The sequence below is a fragment of the Geotrypetes seraphini genome, chromosome 5 (assembly GCF_902459505.1).
Source record: "Geotrypetes seraphini chromosome 5, aGeoSer1.1, whole genome shotgun sequence".
NCBI lineage: Eukaryota > Metazoa > Chordata > Amphibia > Gymnophiona > Dermophiidae > Geotrypetes > Geotrypetes seraphini.
The window spans coordinates 203,207,032-203,228,853 of NC_047088.1; the positions used below are offsets into that span (position 1 = coordinate 203,207,032).

A 21,822-nucleotide genomic window follows, 5' to 3' on the forward strand; every position below is an offset into this window, starting at 1 on the left:
TTGTATATTTGTTACTGAGGTGACACTGCATATTTTAAAGTCATCTGCCTTGACCTCTTTGAAACCACCCCCCCCTCCAAATATAAATGATAATTAATAGTGTGCTTTGTGTTTTTTAAAATTTTATTGTTGGTAAATCATTTTGACTTGGTCATTTTAAAAGTAGCTTGCAAGCCAAAAAAGTGTGTGCACCCCTGGTTTAAACTATCTGATTTGTGACCCGTGCAGGCACATACAGCAGTTATGGCTAGAGCACTAGGTTAAAAAAGAACCAGGTTGGGTCACACCACTGAGAGATTTTGGATCAAGCCACAAGTTGTAGGAAGAGAAGGGAGGTAGATTAGCAAAGGGGGAGCTATTTAGTTTAACCTTTTATTTAGCATTGTTACTCAGAAACAACAAGTGCTTCTATGGCTCTTAAGGGAAATCTGCATCTCTAAATGCCTGTTACTTGGCACTGGTGCTCTTGTTCAACATCAAGTTATTTAAAAGCAGCGATTTTCACCATCTGCCAATTAAAGGGTTAAAAAACCTTTTCAGAACAGCCTTTTTTCTTGACCATAAAAGGTATTTAACTGTACTCACAATATTATAATAATTTGCTGTATATATAAAATTTAAAAACAAAACATATCTGTATACAGCAAACCATATTGAAAAAATATGTTCTGGTCACATGAAATAGTTCCTGAAAAAATACACATAAAAAGTATGTCATTTTATAAGGACATAGTTTTGAAGGAACTTTTTTTTTTTTTTAAATAATGCAAACTCAAACATAATACAGTATATACAATTCATTTTGTTCCATGGGAAACTGTTAAGATTACAGTTTAAGTTTCTCTTTCTTTCTACTCTTCTTTGAATCTGACCAGCATCACAAATGATTTCTCTTTTTCTATTTGCAGAACCAAAGACCAATAATCCTCAAAAAATGTAAAGTGATGTATCTTTTCATTAAACTAATACATCTCTTGACTAGCCTTCAGAAGCTAAAGCACCCTTTTTCTTAGATCAGATCAAAATGAGCAAATCCATTCAAAAAAAGTACTCAAATTACACAAGACCAGTGTTATACATGCAAGGGCCTAGGGCAGAAATTTGGAAGGAGGCCCAAAAGCCCACCAGCAGGTTATACTGCTTTCAGCATTAGGCAAGCTTGAAACTTCATTTATCATGGGGGCTCAGGGTAATTGCCCTGTTTTAAACAGACACCCCCCTCCCTCAATGCTGGCCATGAGACTGCATTACAATTAAAGTATGAATGGAAAGGAGAAGGAAGATAATGTGATAAAGTGACTGACACAAAATTATGTGAACTTAAATTTTTAAAAATAATCTTTAGGTGTTTTCTCAATTTAACTTCAAATGTCTTTACTCCTGGATTGTTCTGAATTTCTCATTTAGTATTCTGATCATAAAGTCACTGATGCATCAGTATGGTCCATAAACGTGGTGGTGAATGGTACCCCATCCGAAGCATCGGACGTGATCAGTGGAGTGCCGCAGGGCTCGGTCCTGGGCCCGATTCTATTTAACTTATTCATAAGAGATATGACGCAAGGACTTAGAGGAAGGGTATCACTGTTCGCCGACGCCGCCAAACTTTGCAACATAGTAGGCAAAAGCTTATTACCTGATAATATGACACACGACCTACTGTTGCTGGAACAATGGTCAACTACTTGGCAGCTAGGCTTCAATGCTAAAAAAATGCAAGATAATGCACCTGGGTAAGAGAAACCAGCATAGAAATTATGTACTAAATGGTGAGACCTTGGTTAGGACCACGGCGGAAAGCGACCTAGGGGTGATCATTAGTGAGGACATGAAGGTTGCCAATCAAGTGGAGAAGGCTTCCTCCAGGGCAAGACAAATGATGGGGTGTATCCGCAGAGGTTTCGTCAGCAGGAGACCTGAAGTTATGATGCCGTTGTACAGAGCCATGGTGAGGCCTCACTTGGAGTACTGTGTTCAGTTTTGGAGACCACACTACCGAAAGGACGTGCTGAGGATCGAGTCGGTTCAGCGAACGGCCACCAGGATGGTCTTGGGGCTCAAGGATCTCACGTATGAAGAAAGATTTAAAAAATTGCGGCTGTACTCACTTGAGGAAAGAAGAGAACGGGGAGATATGATTGAAACATATAAGTACATCACGGGACGCATCGAGTCAGAAGATGATATCTTCTGGCTCATGGGACCCTCGACCACCAGAGGGCATCCGCTGAAAATCAGGGGAGGGAAGTTTCATGGCGACTCCAGGAAGTACTTCTTCACCGAAAGAGTAGTGGATCATTGGAACAGACTCCCACTCCAGGTGATAAAGGCCAGCAGCGTGACAGATTTTAAGAGAAAATGGGATACTCACGTGGGATCTTTAAGGGAGTAAATTTAGGGGAGGGGATACTTGGAATGGGCAGACTTGGTGGGCTATAGCCCTTTTCTGCTGCTTTTTTCTATGTTTCTATGTTTCTACCTCCAGTTTAATTTGAATCTGATTGAAGTATGGAATGCACTGAAATAATTTTTTCACTAATACTTACACAATTCTAGTATATATTTATACTAGGGTTTACAAACAACCTTTTTGAAGAAATTCACCCAACAGTATACTGCAATTTTAATGCATATCAATCTTAAATCGCATTCAAAAAAGAGATTATGTATTTACCTTGGTAAGCTCGTTTCCAGTAGATAGGTGAGGCATTCTAGACAAGAGGGATGTTCAAAAGCAGTCCCCAAAAAGCAGGGCAGGTTGACTGTGCCAACCCTCAAGTCTGAGGACCCCAAAAGCAGAGGCCTGTCTCACCACCACATGTACTCTGCAAAACAGGGCAAATGGGTGTATAGAGGACCATGTAGCCACCATGCAAATCTCCTCAGGGGAGACAATTCTAGCTTTGGCCCACGAAGAAGCCACACATCTAGTAGAATGTGCCTGGATGGAAACAGGAGACTGTTTCCCAGAAAGCAAGTAGGCTGACAAAATGGCCTCAACGATCCATCTGGAAATCAAGGCCTTAGCAGCAGGAGAATCTGTCAACCCAAACAAATGGTCAGAAAGATGAACTTAATTATGACCTCCAGATATCGAAGAAGCAATCTGCACACATCTAGTTTCTTCAAAACACAATCCTTGAACCAGCAGGCTGAAAAACAGGCAAACGTACTTCCTGATCAACAAGGAAAGTCAATACCATCTTCAGCAGGAAAAAAGAAACCTTGCACAAAGATTCCAGTCTCCAAGATTCAGACATGGCTCACTGACAGAACAGTGATCAGAAAAACCATCTGGAGTGTCAAGACCAAGGGGGAAGCATCAGAGAAAGACTTGGATAGACTATACAGCACCAGGGTGAGGTCCCAGAAAGGGAACAGTAGATAAATTGGTGGTCCAATGCAAAGAGCTCCTGTCAGAAATGTGGTAAAGTCAGGGTGAGACACCAAAGATGAAGGGCAACCTTGGGCATGAAAACAAGACAGCCCCTTGGTCCTGAAGAGACCCTGCAGAGAGGCCTTGATCAAAACCAACCTGGCGCAAAGTCAGTACCACCAAATGTGGATCAGAATACAGCTTCATGTTGTCCTGAGCACACCAAAGCTGGAAGTCTCCTATGCTATAGTGTAAGCAGATACAGCAGATAACTGTGTAGACAAGAAGAGCCCTTGCAGACTAAGACTGCATGCTCAAGAGCCAAGCCAGAAGAGCAAAACGACCTGGGTCCTCCATGCAGCCCTGCTTAAGTAGGTCAGGAGGGACACACAACCAAAAAACCGCTACTCTAACAAAGATACAGCAGAGCAGTATATGACAGCCTGCGAGACCGGTCTAAAGCCACAAGGAAGCTACATCACTGATGGACCTTGATCCGCCAAAAGACTTGGGTTAGCATTGCCAGGAAGCAAAGACATACAGGAGGATTTCCTAAGGCCATGGCTGCTTCAAAGCATTGAACCCCTTGCTTTAGAGCTCGGACCTTTGACCGAAGAATTGAGCTGCTTGCGCGTGGGTTAGCGCGCGCTTTAAAGTTGCATGCGATAAAGCCGCTAACGCGGCTTCGTAAAAGGAGCCCTAAATGTGTTTCCAGACGTCTCCAGGCAAACACAGTATAGGAGAAGACAGTTCTTGCAGCTCAAGACACATGTCTTGGCAATAGGAGCATTATTCTTCCTTAAATATCCATATAAATGTTTGGTTTCATATGAGAGTAATAAGTATATTTCTGTTGATCCATCTCAGTTGGAAAGTTTCCTACAAGATAAACTTAAATTAGATAAATTACCTGAGATTATTGCAGAGGTTGATAAGAAGTGACAAAGAAAGAAAAATAGATATGCTGCCTGCTTGTCAGAAGTTATAATTACCTTCTATATATGTGATCTTTCAGGTTATGTTACAGTCCCAATAATAATAATAATAATAACAGTTTATATACCGCAGGACCGTGAAGTTCTATGTGGTTTACAATGATTAGAAATGTTACAGATTGAGTGAATAAACAAAGTTACAGATTGAGTGAATAAACAAAGTACAGATTTAGCAACAGGTGGTTCTTGTGCTCGGTTGTTAAGGACTAAGATTGAATGAGATTGAATAGATTGAATAAGATTGAATGATGTGGACTTGAAATTGAAAAGTTTATTTTCTTTATTGTAATAATTTCTCTTTACATTTGTGTGTATTCCTAGTTTTATTTGTTGTAACAAATGAATAAATTTATAAATAAAAAAAACATTTATATCCTGCATATCCAAAATCTATGCGGGTTACAGAATAACATTCATAAAAAGTACAAAAATAATTCCTAACAATTAAAATAAAATAACCCCCCTTAAATTTCCTAATTTGCATTGAGGAGGAGACTTAGATGCAGTACCACGAGGTCTCACAGAGCCATGCTTGGGCTGGGCCAGTACCGGAGGAGTTGGTACAGCAGTTGACTTCGACTGGCCTTGAAGCATCACTGCTACTCCTGTTGAAGCAGCTCTCAAACTTGATCCTGCTTAGTGGGCGGTACCTTGGATGGTACCAATGGTACAGGGTGTCAAGGCATTGGTGACCTCTATGTCAAGGCATGCCTCAGAGGTGACACTTCCTGTAATGATGAAGAGCAAGACTGCTGGCAACATCATTTGGCATGCATCGACTTACTGAATACAAAAGATGCCAGTATCGTTTGGTGAGATAAAACATGGAAATCCTTCTTAGCCTGTTTACTGGATGGTGTTGGCATCGGTACCAAGGAAGTTAATGTCAAATGACGCGGCAACTGCGGTGCCGACTTCAACATGGTGTCGACTTCAACATGGTGTCGACATTGGCTGAAGAGGACATCTGTAATGAATCTTGAGGTCCAAAAGTTTCTCCTGTTGCAAATGTTGAGCCTTCAAAGAACATTTTTGTAACTGAACAACATTGACAAGAATCATGGCACTGAAGCCACCAACTGTGTGGATCAGTGACTAATATGGCCCTATTGCACCAAGAGAATCTCTTGAAGCCAGTAGAAGGCTTTGACATTGAAGAAAAGCCCGCCAATACGAGATCTAAGGAATCAATTTTTCCTCTGATGGTTGAGAAAATTTGTGACCGCAAGAGTCGTTGCCGCTGGCTGAAAAGTTGGGTGAAGGAGGGCTGAAGGCCCAAAAATGAAAAAGTAAAAATTTCAAGAAAAACTCAAGAAAGGAAAGTATTATCAAAGAAAAGTCAATTAATGAAGAAAAATGATATGGTAAAAAAAAGTAGCACAATTGGAGAGACTCCAACGAGACACATCTTCTTAACGCCGCAGAAAACTAAGAACTGTGGTAGCTGGAGACATAGTGGTGACAAAGCAGTTTGAATTTCTTTGTCATCTGTCTCCAACTACCACTGAAATGCTTTCATGTTTCCCTTCTATATACTGATTTTGCCAACATTTGCTTATTTCTGATCTGAGGAAGAAGGGGTTACCTTTGAAAGTTAACCATAAACTACATTAAATTAGTCCAATAAGAGGAATTTTTTCCCTTTATGTTTTTGCTTTATTTCTGCATATTACTTTGAAGAGTGGACTAACACAGCCACCATACCATTTCACTCATTAGATTATGAAGGGGTAGTTTTAAGCAGTCCTTTAGCCACTGTTTGTAATCCAAAGCATCCATCAATTAAGCTCTGGGTTCTGCTTCAGATTCCATTTTAATGGGGAGAGCATGACTCATCTGTCTGATAAAAGTTGTGAACAAACTTTCAGGCGGTGCAAGAAGGTGATGGAGATAAATCTGATGGAATTCCATACAATTCCTCTGCAGAAGGGTCTGGATAGTCTGAGGAAAATTTTTGTGACAAATCAGTCACACTCTTCTATGCCATGTCTAGGAGATTGTGAATGCCTAGGACGTTGAGGGATGCTCCGGGAAGCGCAATGTGGATATCGACAATATCGATGGGGAGATTGCTCCCTGGAGGCTCAACAAGATGATTCTCAATGTCAAGTCAATGAACGTCTTGAACAAGAAGAAGTATGCTCCCTAAAAGACAAGCTTCCTCTCGACATTGAGCAGTGATGAAACAGGGTTCCAGACCAAGCCCTTCAAGGCTGCTGAGAGTGTTGATGTGTGACTTCAGCATCACACCCAATTCTTTTTGGACCAGTTCTTTTATTTGGTCCTATAAAGATGGTACAGTCAGTACAGACAGCACAGACTGTGGCTGGTGTTGAGGCATTGGTGAACTCAATGTCAAGGCACTCCTCTTGGGGGATACCAGTTGTAGATATGGTGATCAAGCCTCGGTACGTCTACACTTTGCATGGTCAATGGTGTAGACACTTTGGATGACTTAGAGGCCTGCTTGGAAGGGGAAGAATATCTATGCCTTTTAGTCATTTTACAAAGTTCCTCTAATGAAGGCAAAGGAAATGAAGCAGTGGTTGTTCGAGGTACCGATGCTCTCAGTTTCAATGTCGATGTCGAAGGTGGTCGATGAGCATCAGCATCGGAATCAGCAAATATGATTTATGCTCCCGGTGTCCTGAAAAACTTTTCGTATTGGGCTTGTTTGGGTTTGAGCGTCCTTTTCTAAAGTTTAGGACAGAGGATGCAGGAAATATCACAGAGTTCTGAACCTGTACACACTAGTTGTGTGGGTCAGTTGCCAATATACAGTGGAACCTTGGTTTACGAGCTTAATTTGTTCCAGAAGCAGGCTCGTAAACCAAAGTACTCGTATATCAAAAGGAAACTCGCTTGATGTGTTCCGACCCACCCCCACCCCCCGAGACCAGCGGCGCTGCTCAACCTTAACCCCCCTCCCCCACAAGGCCACCGGCGCTGCTCCAAATCCCCCCACCGCGATCTGGCATCCCCAACGCTCGCATCGTTCCCCCCCCACCACGATTTGGCATCCCCCACGCACCCACCCACACACATTGGCTTACCCCTATATGGCACCAGCCACAGCACCAACGCACAGGACATGCCGGTGCCCGAGATCTGCCATATTCCTTTTGCTGGGCCTTGAGCATCTGCGCATGCTCAAGGCCTTCTAGTCTCACTCTCTCCGGAGATCTCTGCGAGCCAAAGTTGAGTGGGAAGGCACCGGCACATGTGCAGTAGGGACAGTCTCAAGACCTTGAAAAATTTTTAAACTGATAGTACACTTTAATAGCATTCATACCAGGCTCCATGGATGACATTACCCACATCCGCTATAATAAAACCCTTAGCGTGCATGCGCACTTGAAACTCCAAGCGTCCATGCTTTGTGCCTCCGCATGCACAGTAGGAGCCTGCATGGATGCACGGAGTTTCAAGTGCGCATGCACGCTAAGGGTTTTATTATCCCCATCGCAAGAAAGAGCCTGCAGCGGTTTCCACATCGCCCTCCCTGCAAGCCCGGAGCCAGTGTAGATGGCTGAAGCCTGGCTAGAGGAGGAGCTGCGAGTGCTCTGCAGAGGCAGGAAGCGCTGGATTCAGGGGAGGGATTGGGAGAAGGGAGAGATGTTGGACTCAAGTGAGGAAAGGAGAGACAGATGGATGAGAAGATCAGAGGGGCTACAAGGGGGACAGGGAGAGATGGTAGGGGATAGGGAGAGGTAGACTTCAGAAAGGCTGGAGGAGGGCAGGAGAGAGAGAGAGATGGCCTTGGGGAAGGACGGAGGGGACAGGAAAGAGAAAGATGGCAAAAGGGGTGAAACAGGGTCAGAGAGAGAGATGGTAGAGGGTGTGAAAGGGGGAAAGGGAGAGATGGAAATTGTAGGACCGCTGCTGCTTTGGGGCACCGAGGGAGGAAGGGTTGGTATGTTAGGACCACTGCTGCCGCCTCGGGTAAGTAATGGGGGTCCAGGAGGCCAGACCCACATGGAGCAAAAGGCCCTGTCAGGTGATAAATGCAATGGAGGATCTATGAGGACCAAAAGGGTAGAGAGGACTAAGGAAATGGTGAAAGATGACGTGGTGGGACTGGAATCAGTGGGAGGCGGGGTCCAGGCCAGGGTTAGGGTATAGGTGGGACTATTCTAGCACCCACTACTGTAACAAATGTAACAGGCTAAAACACTAGTGTGAGAATATACTGCCTGCTTGTCCTGGATTAACTTAATTTATAAAGTTCAGTTATCTGACTGCTTGAAAAGTGTTTATATATTATATATTATCAGGCTCAGTTTTGGAAAAGGGAGAGAAAAGCAGAACAATTGCCTAGAGCACCAACACAAGGTACCCCCACAAAGAACTGCTGAATGATATCATTAAGGAACAACTTCAGGGCATATGACCCTGGATAGGCCTACTTCTTAATTTTTTATCTTTGGCCATAGAATGTTTAACACTAGCTTCCTATAGCATCTTTAAATATTTACATACCTTTTGGTGTGTACATTCCTTGATGCATGGATCCTCCAGGTTCAAAAACAGGAGCTTTAAAATCTGCAACAGCAGACAACATAGATTCAAAGCTGTAGCTACCTGGAATAATGCCACTTTTGGGATTAGGATTTTCAGGAATGTGAGTCCATAGATTAAGGAAAAGATACAAAGTGAAGCAAACATATCTGACTGTACAGCAGATAGATTCAAATAACTGAAACCTGGTGGAATTCTGTGCAAAAAATTTGAAAATTATGCAAACTTTATTTGTAGTGTTTTGCATAGAATTCCCCCATCATAAGGCCCAAAATTCCTCTCTCAGGCTCCAGATTTCTCACTCTAACTATAGTTCTGTCTCCCTCTAAAGTCCAACATGACCCATAATTACATCTGCTAAAGTCTTCTCCCACATGCAATACCCCAACCTCTCATTCTTTCTCCTCAACTTCCCAGCTATTACTGTATCTTCCTTTTCCATCTCCCATGGCAAGCCTTCAGCTTGCTGTTCCCACCCCGTGGCATATTCACCCTTTTAACTGAGACTGATTCAGAACATTGCGGTTCGCCTCATTTTTTGGTTTAAAAAAATGGGAGCACATCATCCCTTTTTATCAAAAACTTCATTGGTTGCCAGTAGAGTCCAGAGTTTTGTTCAAGTTTTCTTGTATCTGTTACAAAGCAGTCTTTAAGATGCTATCAGATTATCTTGTTGCTCAGCTTTCTTTGAACAACTCCAATAAGAGTACACAAAGAATAAATTTATTTAATTATCCTGCTTTAAAATCATGTCAATATAAGAAGTTTTTCGATAGAATTCTATCATTCCAGGCCGCTAATCTGAATACATGGCTTGGAAAACCTATTTTAGAGGCTACTTCTTACTTTGATTTTAGAAAATCACTAAAGACACGTCTGTTCGACATGCTTACATCTTAATTGTGGTCATTGTTTAACTTTCCATGCTTTTACCTGATATATTCTTTTATTGATTGTTATTATGTATTTTATATTCACCGATTGTACGTATTTTTCCTTTGTTGTGAATCGCTTTGAACTTTTGGTATAGCTGTATACAAAAAATAAATTATTACTATTATTATTTACTCTGCCCCAACCCCTCCCCATGGTACATTCACCCCCCCCCCCAGCACAATCCACCTCTTTACTCTGCCCCCAATCTCTCATTGCACAGTCACCTTTTTTCTGGTCCCTTCTCAGTGTTCTCCCCAGAAATTTTTTCCAGCTGGGTGGCATGAAAAAGTAGCTGGGTGGGGCAGGACGGGAAAATTAAGGGCTCCTTTTACGAAGCCGCGTTAGCGGCTTTAGCGCACGTGACTTTTCATCACGCGCTAACCCTCGCACTAGCCGAAAACTATCGCCTGTTCAAGAGGAGGCGGTAGTGGCTAGCGCAGCCGACAGTTTAGCGCATGCTATTACACACATTAAAACACTAATGCGCTCTCGTAAAAAGAGCCCTAAATGCATACTATTCTTATTAGTTAATTATTATTGTTTTCCAATGCTCAATATGACTTCCTTTTTTAAGATTTGACACTTATGCCAGAATATTTTTACTAAATTTAAGAATTACCCAATTCTAGAAGCGAATAATTAGATATGCGCCCTCTTTCAAATGGTATAAAGGTTTACAAAGGGAAATGCGTTAATGAATTCATTAGGTTCAATCTAGCCATTTATTTCTGCATGAATTTAAACAACTAAAAAAAAAAAAAAATAAAGATAAATATAGCTCATCCAGTCATACAAGAAATGGCTCTACAGCACCTCTAATAATGTTTTGGTCACTAGGCTCCTTCTTGAAGTCTCACTGAGGATATGAAATAGATGTGATTCCCACTTCTAGACCTCATCCACATAATTTATGGAGAGGTGTTACCGAGTCTTGAAGGAGACCTGTGTGATTGCACTACAGCAAAGTAAAAAAGTAGCAGATAAAGATCATATGAGAGATAAGGCAAAACAGTTTAGGTTAAGATGCAGGTAATAATTAGCAATGTATGAAAAATATTATTATTTGCTCATAATGTCATTTGGAAAGCTGATAGATTTTAATACAACTTTTAATTCTTTAAATGGTGAGTGTGTGGGGGGACGACACCTACATCAACAGTAAAGTTAGAATAAGTCAATTAAATCCAGTGGCATACCTAGTATATATGACAGCCAATGCTGATCATTTTTAACAACCCCCTCTTCTTTTTTTAGTAATAATCCATGAGTCACACAACAAGGGTGCACCTAGGAAAAGGCAGCATCTTAAACACTACAGTGAGCACTAGAAAACCAACATTTTAAAACTAAACAAGCCAAATCCTGCACAGTCAGTCAGATCCTTTGCAGTCGATGCTAACAGAAAGCCATGTCCTTTTCATACACACAGAACAGATACATCCTTGCCCAATATCGAATAATCACAAACTAAAAATAGAAATATGTAGATGAAAGTTAAACTGAACCACCAAGAAACCAGACTCTGCATACAATGCAACATCACAGAAACAGTGACACTAAAACAATTAATGAGAAATAAGAAAATACCATTTTATTGGACTAATCCATTTTTCAATTAACTTTCAGAGGACAAATCTTTCTTCAAGACAGTACAGTATACCTTTGTTATGATATCCTGTCCTGACCTGAGGAAAGGGGTTTAGTAAAAAAAAAAAAATGCCTTATTTCCATTTCCTATTTATAAATTTTTATCAATACAATTACAACGCTACTTGATTCAACATAAAACAAAAAAAATCTCTTTCTACATTTTGTCGTTTCTGCTTTAATCATCTTCTCTTCACTCTCTTTCTATTTAGCGTTTGTCTCTCTTCCTTCCATGCCACATCTGCCCTCTCTCTTTGCCCCTTCCACCCAGCCTCTGCCCTTTCTCTCTCTCTACCCCTTCCATCTACTGTCCACCCTCTCTGCCCTTTCCATCCAGTGTCTGCCTTCTCTCTCTTCCATGTAGCATCTTCCCTCTTTCTATGTTCCTTCAAATAAACTGTATATCCTGTGCAGTTTCTCTCCTTTGTACATTTCAGCTTCACCCCTCTCCATTTTTTTGTCTCCACCTTCTCCCCTATGCTCTGGCATCTCTCTATTCTCCTTTCCTTCCTTCCTTCCCACTCCATCCCATAGTCTGGCATCTCTAGCTCCTTCTCTTCCCTCCCCCCATGCCCTGGCATCTCTCCCCCTCTCCCTCCATGCTCTGGCACCTCCTCTCCTTCCTTTCCCTCTAGTTTGGCATTTGTGTCCTTAGTTTCCCTTCCCTCTCCCCATGCCTTGGCATCTTTCTCCTCTCCTTCCATCGCCCCCTCCATTATCTGGCATCTCCTCTACTTATTTCCTTTTCCCAGGTCTGGCATCTGTCTCCTCCCCCTCATATTCCCTTACATCTCTCCCTCCCCCTCCATGGTCTGGAATCTCATTTCCTTTCCCTCCCTCCCATGGTCTTGGCATCCCAGGACAAGTAGGCAGCATATTCTCACATATGGGTGACCTCCAAGCTAACCAGAATGGGATGGTGATAGAGTTGGCAACTTAGGAGAATAAATTTTGTAAAACTCTCTGGCCAAAATGGCCATCCCGTCTGGAGAAAACATCTAGACAATAGTGAGAAGTGAAAGTATGAACCGAGGACTAGGTAGCAGCTTTGCAAATTTCCTTAATAGGGATGGATCTGAGGAAAGCCACTGAAGCTGCCATTGCTCTGACTTTGTGGGCTGTGACTCGACTCTAGTTATAGTCCAGCCTGGGCATAGCAGAAAGAGTTACAAACAGCCATCCAGTTGGAGATGGTACGCTTAGAGATTGGATGTCCCAACTTGTTTGGATCGGAGACAAAAAAGTTGAGGAGCAATTCTGTGTGGTTTGGTGCGTTCCAAGTAAAAGGCCAAAGCACGTTTACAGTCCACGGTATGAAGAGCTGATTCTCCAGAATGAAAATGAGGCCTTGGAAAAAAACACTGGAAGTACAATAAATTGGTTGAGATGAAATTCTGAAACCACTTTAGGTAAGAATTTAGGATGGGTACAGAGGACCACCTTGTCATGATGGAAAACTGTGAAAGGTGAATCAGCAACTAATGCTTGCAGCTCACTGACTCGTCGAGCAGATGTGAGAGCAATGAGAAACACCACTTTCCAAGTGCGATACTTCAGATGAGCTATAGGCATTGGTTCAAATGGAGGCTTCATCAATTGAGCAAGAATAACATTGAGATCCCAAACTACTGGAGGCGGTTTGAGAGGAGGTTTGACAATGAAGAGTCCTTTCATGAATCTGGAAACCACCGGATGAGCAGAGAAGGGTTTCCCTTCAATAGGCTGATGAAAAGCAGCAATTGCACTGAGATGGACTTGGATCGATGTAGACTTGAGGCCAGTGGAGGATAAGTGCAAAAGATAATCTAAAACAAAAGATAAGGAGGAATCTTGAGGCTCCTTATCAAGAGAGATGCACCACGTAGAAAATCTAGTCCATTTTTGGTGGTAGCATTGTCTAGTGGCAGGCTTTCTAGAAGCCTCTAAAACGTCTCTTACAGGTTGAGAAAACTGAAGAGGAGTTATGTTGAGAGGTACCAAGCTGTCAGGTGTAGAGACTGGAGGTTGGGATGAAGTAAATATCCTTGACTCTGTGTAAGCAGAGATGGAAAAACTGGTAGAAGGTATGGCTCCCTGCTGCTGAGTTGAAGTAGAAGGGAGTACCAAGGTTGTCTTGGCCACAAAGGAGCTATCAGAATCATAGTGGCATGGAAAAGGAGGCAAAGTGCGAGGTTATAAAATTTGCAGACGATACCAAACTGTGCGGCAGAGTTAGGTCCAGGGAGGAGTGTGAGGACCTACAAAGGGACCTGGACAAGCTGGAAGACTGGGCAAACAAATGGCAAATGCGATTTAACGTGGAAAAATGCAAGGTCATGCATATAGGGAAAAAGAACCCGTTGTTCGACTACAAATTGGGGGGGGCATCGTTGGGAGACAGCAGTCTTGAGAGAGACTTGGGTGTGCTGGTGGATGCATCACTGAAGCCATCTGCACAGTGCGCAGCAGCCTCGAAAAAAGCCAACAGGATGCTGGGCATCATAAAGAGGGGCATAACAACCAGGACGCGGGAAGTCATCATGCCATTGTATCGAGCGATGGTGCGTCCGCATCTGGAATACTGCGTTCAATATTGGTCGCCGTACCTCAAGAAGGACATGGCGGTACTTGAGAGAGTCCAAAGGAGAGCAACGAAACTGGTAAGAGGGCTGGAACACTGCCCATACGCCGAGAGGTTGGATAGGCTGGGGCTCTTCTCTCTGGAAAAGAGGAGGCTCAGGGGAGATATGATAGAGACCTTCAAGATCATGAGGGGCATAGAGAGGGTGGATAGGGACAGATTCTTCAGGCTGAAGGGGTCAACAGGCACGAGGGGGCATTCGGAGAAACTGAAGGGAGATAGGTTCAGAACAAATGCAAGGAAGTTTTTTTTCACCCAAAGGGTCGTGGACACTTGGAATGCGCTACCGGAGGAAGTGATAGGGCAGAGTACGGTACAAGGGTTCAAACAGGGATTGGACGGATTCCTGAGGGATAGGGGGATCGTGGGATACTGAGAGAGGTTCTGGGATGTAACACAGGTATAGAAAGCTAAACAGGAAATAAGTATAGAAATCCAACCAGGTCGTGGATGTGCAAGACCGGAGGGTTAGGACTTCGATGGGAAGATAGGACTCAATGGGAAACCAAGGTGGCAAGGGGGCCCCTTCTGGTGACTCAGACAGGCCGTGACCTGTTCGGGCCGCCGCGGGAGCGGACTGCTGGGCGGGATGGACCTATGGTCTGACCCGGCGGAGGCACTGCTTATGTTCTTATGTTCTTATTATCGTTCTTCAACTTGACAAGAGTCTTGGAATGAGAGGGAATGGAGGGAATGCATACAGAAATAGATTCGTCCATTCCAGAAGAAAAGCATCTGCCTCGAGGCGATGAGAATAGATCCTGGAGCAGAGCTGAGGCAGTCTGCAATTGTGGGAAGATGCAAAGAGATCTATCTAAGGAGTTTCCCACTGCAAAAAAATGTGATGAAGAGGCGAGGAACCGAGTGTCCATTCATGAAGTTGCAGAAGATGACTCAATTTGTCCGCCAAACAATTTTTCGCCCCTTAAATGTTGACAGCTTTGATGAAGGTGTTGAGTACAGAGACCATTGAGATGAGCCCCCCCCCAAGCGTAGGTCGAAGAATATGTCGTGAAGACCTTCTGATGGGGGGGCGTTTGAAACAGCAAGCCTCTGGAGAGATTGGAGAGAGCATCCACCAGTGGAAAGACTGTCTCAGTGAAGGAGTGACTGTAATGTGTCGAGTGGTTCGCAAGCGTGCGTCCACTGAGATGCCAGGGTCCACTTAGGAATTCTGAGTTGAAGTCTAGCAAAAGGAGTCACGTGTACTGTGGAGGCCATGTGACCTAGTAGTATCATGTGTCTCACCGAGATTGAAGAGCGGGAAGACACTGCATGACAGAGTTGAAGAAGAGCCTCCAGACGTTGTTGCAGAAGGAATGCCTAGTTGGATAGAGTCCAGAACAGCTCCGATGAACTGTAGATTCTGAGAGGGCTGAAGTTGGGATTTGGGAAAGTTGATTTCGAATCCCAAGCTTTGTAGGAATCACACAGTCCATTGGGTCGCTACAATAACCCCCTGAAATGTTGAATCTTTGATGAGCCAGTTGTCTAAGTAGGGAAATATCTGAAAACCATGGTTCCTTAGAGCCGCTGCTACCACCACCAGGTACTTGGTGAACACTCTGGGAGATGAAGCCAGGCCAAAAGGTAGCACTCTGTATTGATAATGCAGATTCCCCAACCAAAATCTGAGGTACTGACGGGAGGTCAGATGAATGGGGATGTGAGTACAGGCCTCCTTGAGATCCAGAGAACATAACCAATCGTTCTGATCTAGAAGGGGGTAAAGGGACAATATGTGAAATTTTTCTTTGACTAAAAATTTGTTGAGAGCCCTGAGATCCAAAATGGGTCTCAGATCACCCATCTTCTTCAAAACTTGGAAGTAACGGGAGTAAAAACTCCTGCTCTGCTGTTCCAAAGGAACTTCTTTGATGGCACGGAGACAAAGCAGAGCTTGAGCTTTCTGAAGAAGGGCGGTCTGGGATGGATTGGAAGGATACTCTCTTGGAGGAAGCTCTGGTGGAACCTGAGTGAAATGAAGAGAGTATCCTTCCATGATTGACAGCACCCAGAGGTCGGATGTAATGGTCTCCCATCGGTGGTAAAAGATGGAGACGACCTTCTATGGGGGAAGGGAGGACAGAGGCAGAACGATGGAGGTTATGCTCTGTTTTAGACAGTCAAAAACGTTTCTGAGGTTTCTGTTACTTCTGCTGCTGCAGTTTCTTGGGAGGTGTTCGAGTGTAAGGAGCCGCCTTTGGAGTATAACACCTCTGGAAAACCGGAGTACTGCGTGAAGGTTTTGCAGGAGCTGGCTTTGATTTTGGTCTGACAATGGAAGCAAAAGATTTTTTATGTTCAGACAACTTCTTAGTGGCAGCCTCTATGGATACATCAAAAAAGTCATCGCCCTGACAAGGAATGTTAGCCAGATGGTCCTGAAGATTAGGATCCATGTCAATGGTGCAAAGCCAGGCTACAAAGAAAGCAGTAGCCCTGGCCGACAGCTCAAAGGCATCATAAGATGACTGGAGAAGATTCAATCTGAGTTGTGACAGAGTAGCAGTGACTTCTTGGAACTCGAAATATCTGTTAATCCAGGTTCTTCAGAAAACCTGGGAGAAGATCAATGAGGAACTTGAGATAAGTAACGAAGACAAAATTGTAATTGAGGACTTTGGAGGACATCATAGCATTTTGATATAGACGGCGTTCAAACTTGTCCATGGTCTTACCCTCCCTTCCAGTAGGAACGGTAGCATAGACCCTGGAAGGATGGGTTCTTCTCAAAGAGGATTCCACAAGGAGGGATTGGTGAGATAATTGTGAATTCTCAAACCCTTTGCAATGCAGAGTTCTATACCTCGAGTCCAATTTGCCTGGAACAGCAGGTATAGCATAAGGAGTCTCCAGACAATAACTTGTTAATAGGAAGCTTAAGTGACTCTGCAGGAGGTTGTGGTAGAAACTCCTCGAGAAACTCCTTAGAGTATTTAGAACCAGCATCTAACTGAATTTCCAGGTCATCAGCCATCTGATGAAGGAAGGACGAGAAAGACAGCTGATCCACTAAGGCCCTGCCTCAAAAAGGAGTCGATGACCTTGAAAATGAAGGTGAAGCCTTGCTGGAGAAGTGGCAATCCAAAGAATATGGAGACTTGGAGGAGGCAATGGAAGCAGCTGATTCCTCAGGGTCCGGAAGTGGTGACCTCGAGTGAGGAGTTGGAGGCCTCAAAGAGCTGGAAGGTCTGGAATGAGGCCTAGACGAAGAAGGCTGCTCTTTAGAGGAAGATCTGTGCCTCAACGGATGTCTCGATGAAGGCCTCGATCGACAACGAGAGTGTTGTCTGGAAGCAGGTCTCAAGGATCGAGGAGACTTTGCCCTATGTATGGAAAAAGGCAATGCTACTGGTGAATGGATAGGGCTAGAAGCTGTAGATCGAAACACAGTGGATTGGATCGAGGAATCTCGAAGCACTCCCAAAGACTCTGCTCCTTGTATGGAGTGTGAGAATTCCTGCCGAGACACTTGCAAAGACTCTGCTCCTTGCATAGAGTGTGACGCTTCAGCTTGAGTTATAGGCAGGGATTCGACCTCACGGGAGACTGCTGATTGCCCAGGCTGGATTACTGGAGACAGCATCAAGGCAGAATCATATTTGCTCAGTAACTGAACAAATTGCTGCTCCAACATGGTCTGGAGAGAAGCCTGCAAAGGTGGATCCGCGTCTGAAACAGGACCACTTGTGGGGCTAAAGGCTCCAAGGAGTCAGTGGAGATGTGCTTGGACTTGGAGGTTTTGGAAAGCTTGAGGACCACCGCAGGAATCTTCTGCTTAGGTAGCTGACCTGAGGGATGCTCAGAGGAAGATAAAGCAGGTGTATTTGAGGCTAGAGACGATCTAAACGAGGACGGTCTGATGAGACTCGAGGTCGGAGTCATGCAAGCAGGAGGACTCTCGCTGAAAGGTGGGACCAAAGCAGCACTCGAGGTCGAGGGTGTCACTGAAGAGTCCATCCCGAAGAGTTTTTCCATTAAAACCCGGACTCCATTTGACCAGCAGAAGTAAGAACATCTTCGGACACCGACTAGCCCGCCTGCTTCGCAGGGCTTTAAACTAGGTAAGTTGGGGGGAGGGGACCTACTCATATACTGGTGTGGAAAGGAACTATCCTGATGGGACGAGTCGACACTCTGTTTCCGAGGTAAGGACCCAATTTGCAAACAGTTCACTAGGAGCCACACAGACTCAGTCAGGAATAGCCTTACAGGGACTTAGCAAACACAAACACAAAGTGTGGAGGGCCATGTATGTTAATGCACACAGTTTAGCAATAAAATTCTAGAACTGGAAACTGAAATAAGAGATGCCAACCTGGACGTGGTGGCAATATCCAAGACTTGGTTCACGGACGCACATGGGTGGGATATGGCTATACCGGGGTACAATCTACTTCGTCAGGACAGAGAGGGCAGGTTAGGTGGAGGGGTAGCACTATACATTAAAGAGGACATCAAAACCACCAGGATCACTGATGTCAAGTATACCGGGGAGTCCCTCTGGGTAAACCTGGCAAGAGGTGGCAAAAAATGCCTGTATCTTGGTGTGGTATACAGACCTCCAAGACAACCGGAAGATATGGATGCAGAATTAATTGAAGACATAGAGAATATAACTCTACGGGGCGACACTGTACTGCTAGGGGACTTCAACATGCCTGATGCAGACTGGAACACATTTTCAGCAACAACCAGCAGCAGCAGGAGGCTTTTGACCTCCATAAAAGGAGTACATCTCAGACAGATGGTAACGGAGCCCACTAGGGCCCAGGCAATCCTAGACCTGGTACTCACCAACAGGGAAAGCGTCTCAGAGGTCTCGGTGGGAGATACGCTAGCCTCCAGCGACCATAACATGGTATGGTTCAACCTTGGGAAAGGATCCCCTAAATCAATTACAAAAACAAAGGTGCTCAAATTCCGGGGCACCGATTTCGCACGCATGGGAGATTTCGTTCATCAGACGCTGCAGGACCAAGCAGAGACTGGCAATGTAGAAACTATGTGGTCGTACCTGAAATCATCCATACACGAAGCAACTAATCGCTACATAAAATCGGTAGATAAACGGCAAAGAAACAACAAACCCCAATGGTTCACTGAAGAGATCTTGCAACTCATTAAGAACATAAGCAGTGCCTCCGCCGGGTCAGACCTTAGGTCCATCCTGCCCAGCAGTCCGCTCCCGCGGCGGCCCAAACAGGTCACGACCTGTCTGAATCACCAGAAGTGGCCCCCTTGCCACCTTGGTTTCCCATTGAGTCCTATCTTCCCATCGAAGTCCTAACCCTCCGGTCTTGCACATGCACAACCTGGTTGGGTTTCTATACCTGTGTTACATCCCAGCACCTCTCTCAGTATCCCACGATCCCTTTATCCCTCAGGAATCCGTCCAATCCCTGTTTGAATCCTTGTACCGTACTCTGCCTGATCACTTCCTCCAGTAGCGCATTCCAGGTGTCCACGACCCTTTGTGTGAAAAAAAACTTCCTTGCATTTGTTTTGAACCTATTTCCCTTCAGTTTCTCCAAATGCCCCCTCGTACCTGTTGTCCCCTTCAGCCTGAAGAATCTGTCCCTATCCACCCTCTCTATGCCCCTCATGATCCTGAAGGTCTCTATCATATCTCCCCTGAGCCTCCTTTTTTCCAGAGAGAAGAGCCCCAGCCTATCCAACCTCTCGGCGTATGGGCAGTGTTCCAGCCCTCTTACCAGTTTCGTTGCTCTCCTTTGGACTCTCTCAAGTACTGCTATGTCCTTCTTGAGGTACGGCGACCAATATTGAACGCAGTACTCCAGATGCGGACGCACCATCGCTCGATACAATGGCATGATGACTTCCTGCGTCCTGGTTGTTATGCCCCTCTTTATGATGCCCAGCATCCTGTTGGCTTTTTTCGAGGCTGCTGCGCACTGCACAGATGCCTTCAGTGATGCATCCACCAGCACACCCAAGTCTCTCTCTAGACTGCTGTCTCCCAACAATGCCCCCCCCCCCAATTTGTAGTTGAACAACGGGTTCTTTTTCCCTATATGCATGACCTTGCATTTTTCCATGTTAAAGCGCATTTTCCATTTGTTTGCCCAGTCTTCCAGCTTGTCCAGGTCCCTTTGCAGGTCCTCACACTCCTCCCTGGATCTAACTCTGCCGCACAGTTTGGTATCGTCTGCAAATTTTATAACCTCGCACTTTGCCTCCTTTTCCAGGTCATTGATAAATATGTTGAAGAGTAACGGCCCCAGCACCGATCCCTGTGGCACACCGCTCGTGACTCCCCGCCAGTCAGAATATTGTCCCTTTACTCCGACCCTCTGCAGTCTACCCGACAACCAGTGCTCGATCCATCTGTGCACATCCCCTCCCACCCCGTGGTTCCACAGCTTCCTAAGCAGCCTTTCATGTGGCACCTTGTCGAAAGCCTTTTGAAAATCGAGATAAATGATGTCTATGGGTTCCCCATTGTCCACCCGACTCCTTATTCCCTCAAAGAAGTACAGAAGGTTCGTTAAGCATGACCTTCCCTTACAGAATCCGTGCTGGCTTGTTCTCAGTAGGCCATTTCTCTCGATGTGCTCGCAAATACCATCCTTGATCATAGCTTCCACCATCTTCCCTATAATTGAAGTCAGGCTCACCGGCCTGTAGTTCCCGGGGTCACCCCTCGATCCCTTCTTGAAGATAGGTGTGACATTCGCCAGTTTCCAGTCCTCTGGTACCTCTCCAGTTTTCAAGGATAGGTTGCAATATAAGACCAGATCTGCAGCGGTCAAAACAGCAGTTAGGGAGGCCAAACTTCGAGTGGAAGAAACTCTGGCAAAAAACATTAAAATAGGGGACAAATCCTTCTTTAGGTATATCAGTGATAGGAAAAGGAACACAGACGGTATAGTATGCCTTAGACAACCGGACGGAAACTACGCGGTGGCGGATTCAGAAAAAGCAGAACTACTAAATGAATATTTCTGCTCAGTCTTCACCTGCGAAGCACCGGGACACGGACCACAGTTGATGATAAAACAAGACGTGGATGACCCGTTTCAGAATTTTGAGTTCACACCTGGGGATGTCTACAACGAACTGGCAAGGCTAAAGGTAAACAAGGCCATGGGACCGGACAATTTACACCCAAGAGTGCTCAGAGAATTGAGAGATGTTCTGGCGGAACCGTTGGCAGTGCTCTTCAATCTCTCACTAAGTACGGGGAAAGTTCCGTTGGACTGGAAAACAGCCAACGTCGTTCCTTTACATAAAAAGGGTTGCAAGGCTGAGGTTGTGAACTATAGACCGGTAAGCCTCACCTCAATAGTGTGTAAACTCATGGAAACACTAATTAAGTATAAATTAGATACGATCCTGAACGAGGAAGATCTCCGGGATCCCAGCCAACATGGATTCACCAAGGGTAGGTCATGCCAGTCCAATCTAATCAGCTTCTTTGATTGGGTAACAAGAAGACTGGACTCAGGAGAGTCCTTGGACGTCGTGTACCTGGACTTCAGCAAAGCGTTTGACAGCGTCCCACACCGCAGGCTGCTGAACAAGATGAAATCAATGGGATTAGGAGAGACTCTAACTGCATGGGTTAAAGATTGGCTTAGTGGCAGACTTCAAAGGGTGGTGGTTAACGGTACCCTCTCTAAAATGTCGGAGGTGACTAGCGGAGTGCCACAGGGTTCAGTCCTGGGCCCACTTCTCTTCAACATATTCATTGGGGATCTGACTCA

The 21,822-nt window shown here is 44.6% G+C and overlaps 1 protein-coding gene across 8 annotated transcripts in view; it reads right to left on the reverse strand.

Moving 5' to 3' along the window:
• Positions 1–21,822, reverse strand: part of UBR3 (ubiquitin protein ligase E3 component n-recognin 3) — a 533,613-nt gene that overhangs the window by 316,435 nt on the left and 195,356 nt on the right. For all 8 annotated transcript variants that reach the window (XM_033944451.1, XM_033944455.1, XM_033944453.1 and 5 more), the window contains exon 18: positions 8,851–8,992. In XM_033944451.1, the coding sequence (XP_033800342.1) occupies positions 8,851–8,992 (142 nt within the window). The remainder of the gene's footprint in view (positions 1–8,850; positions 8,993–21,822) is intronic.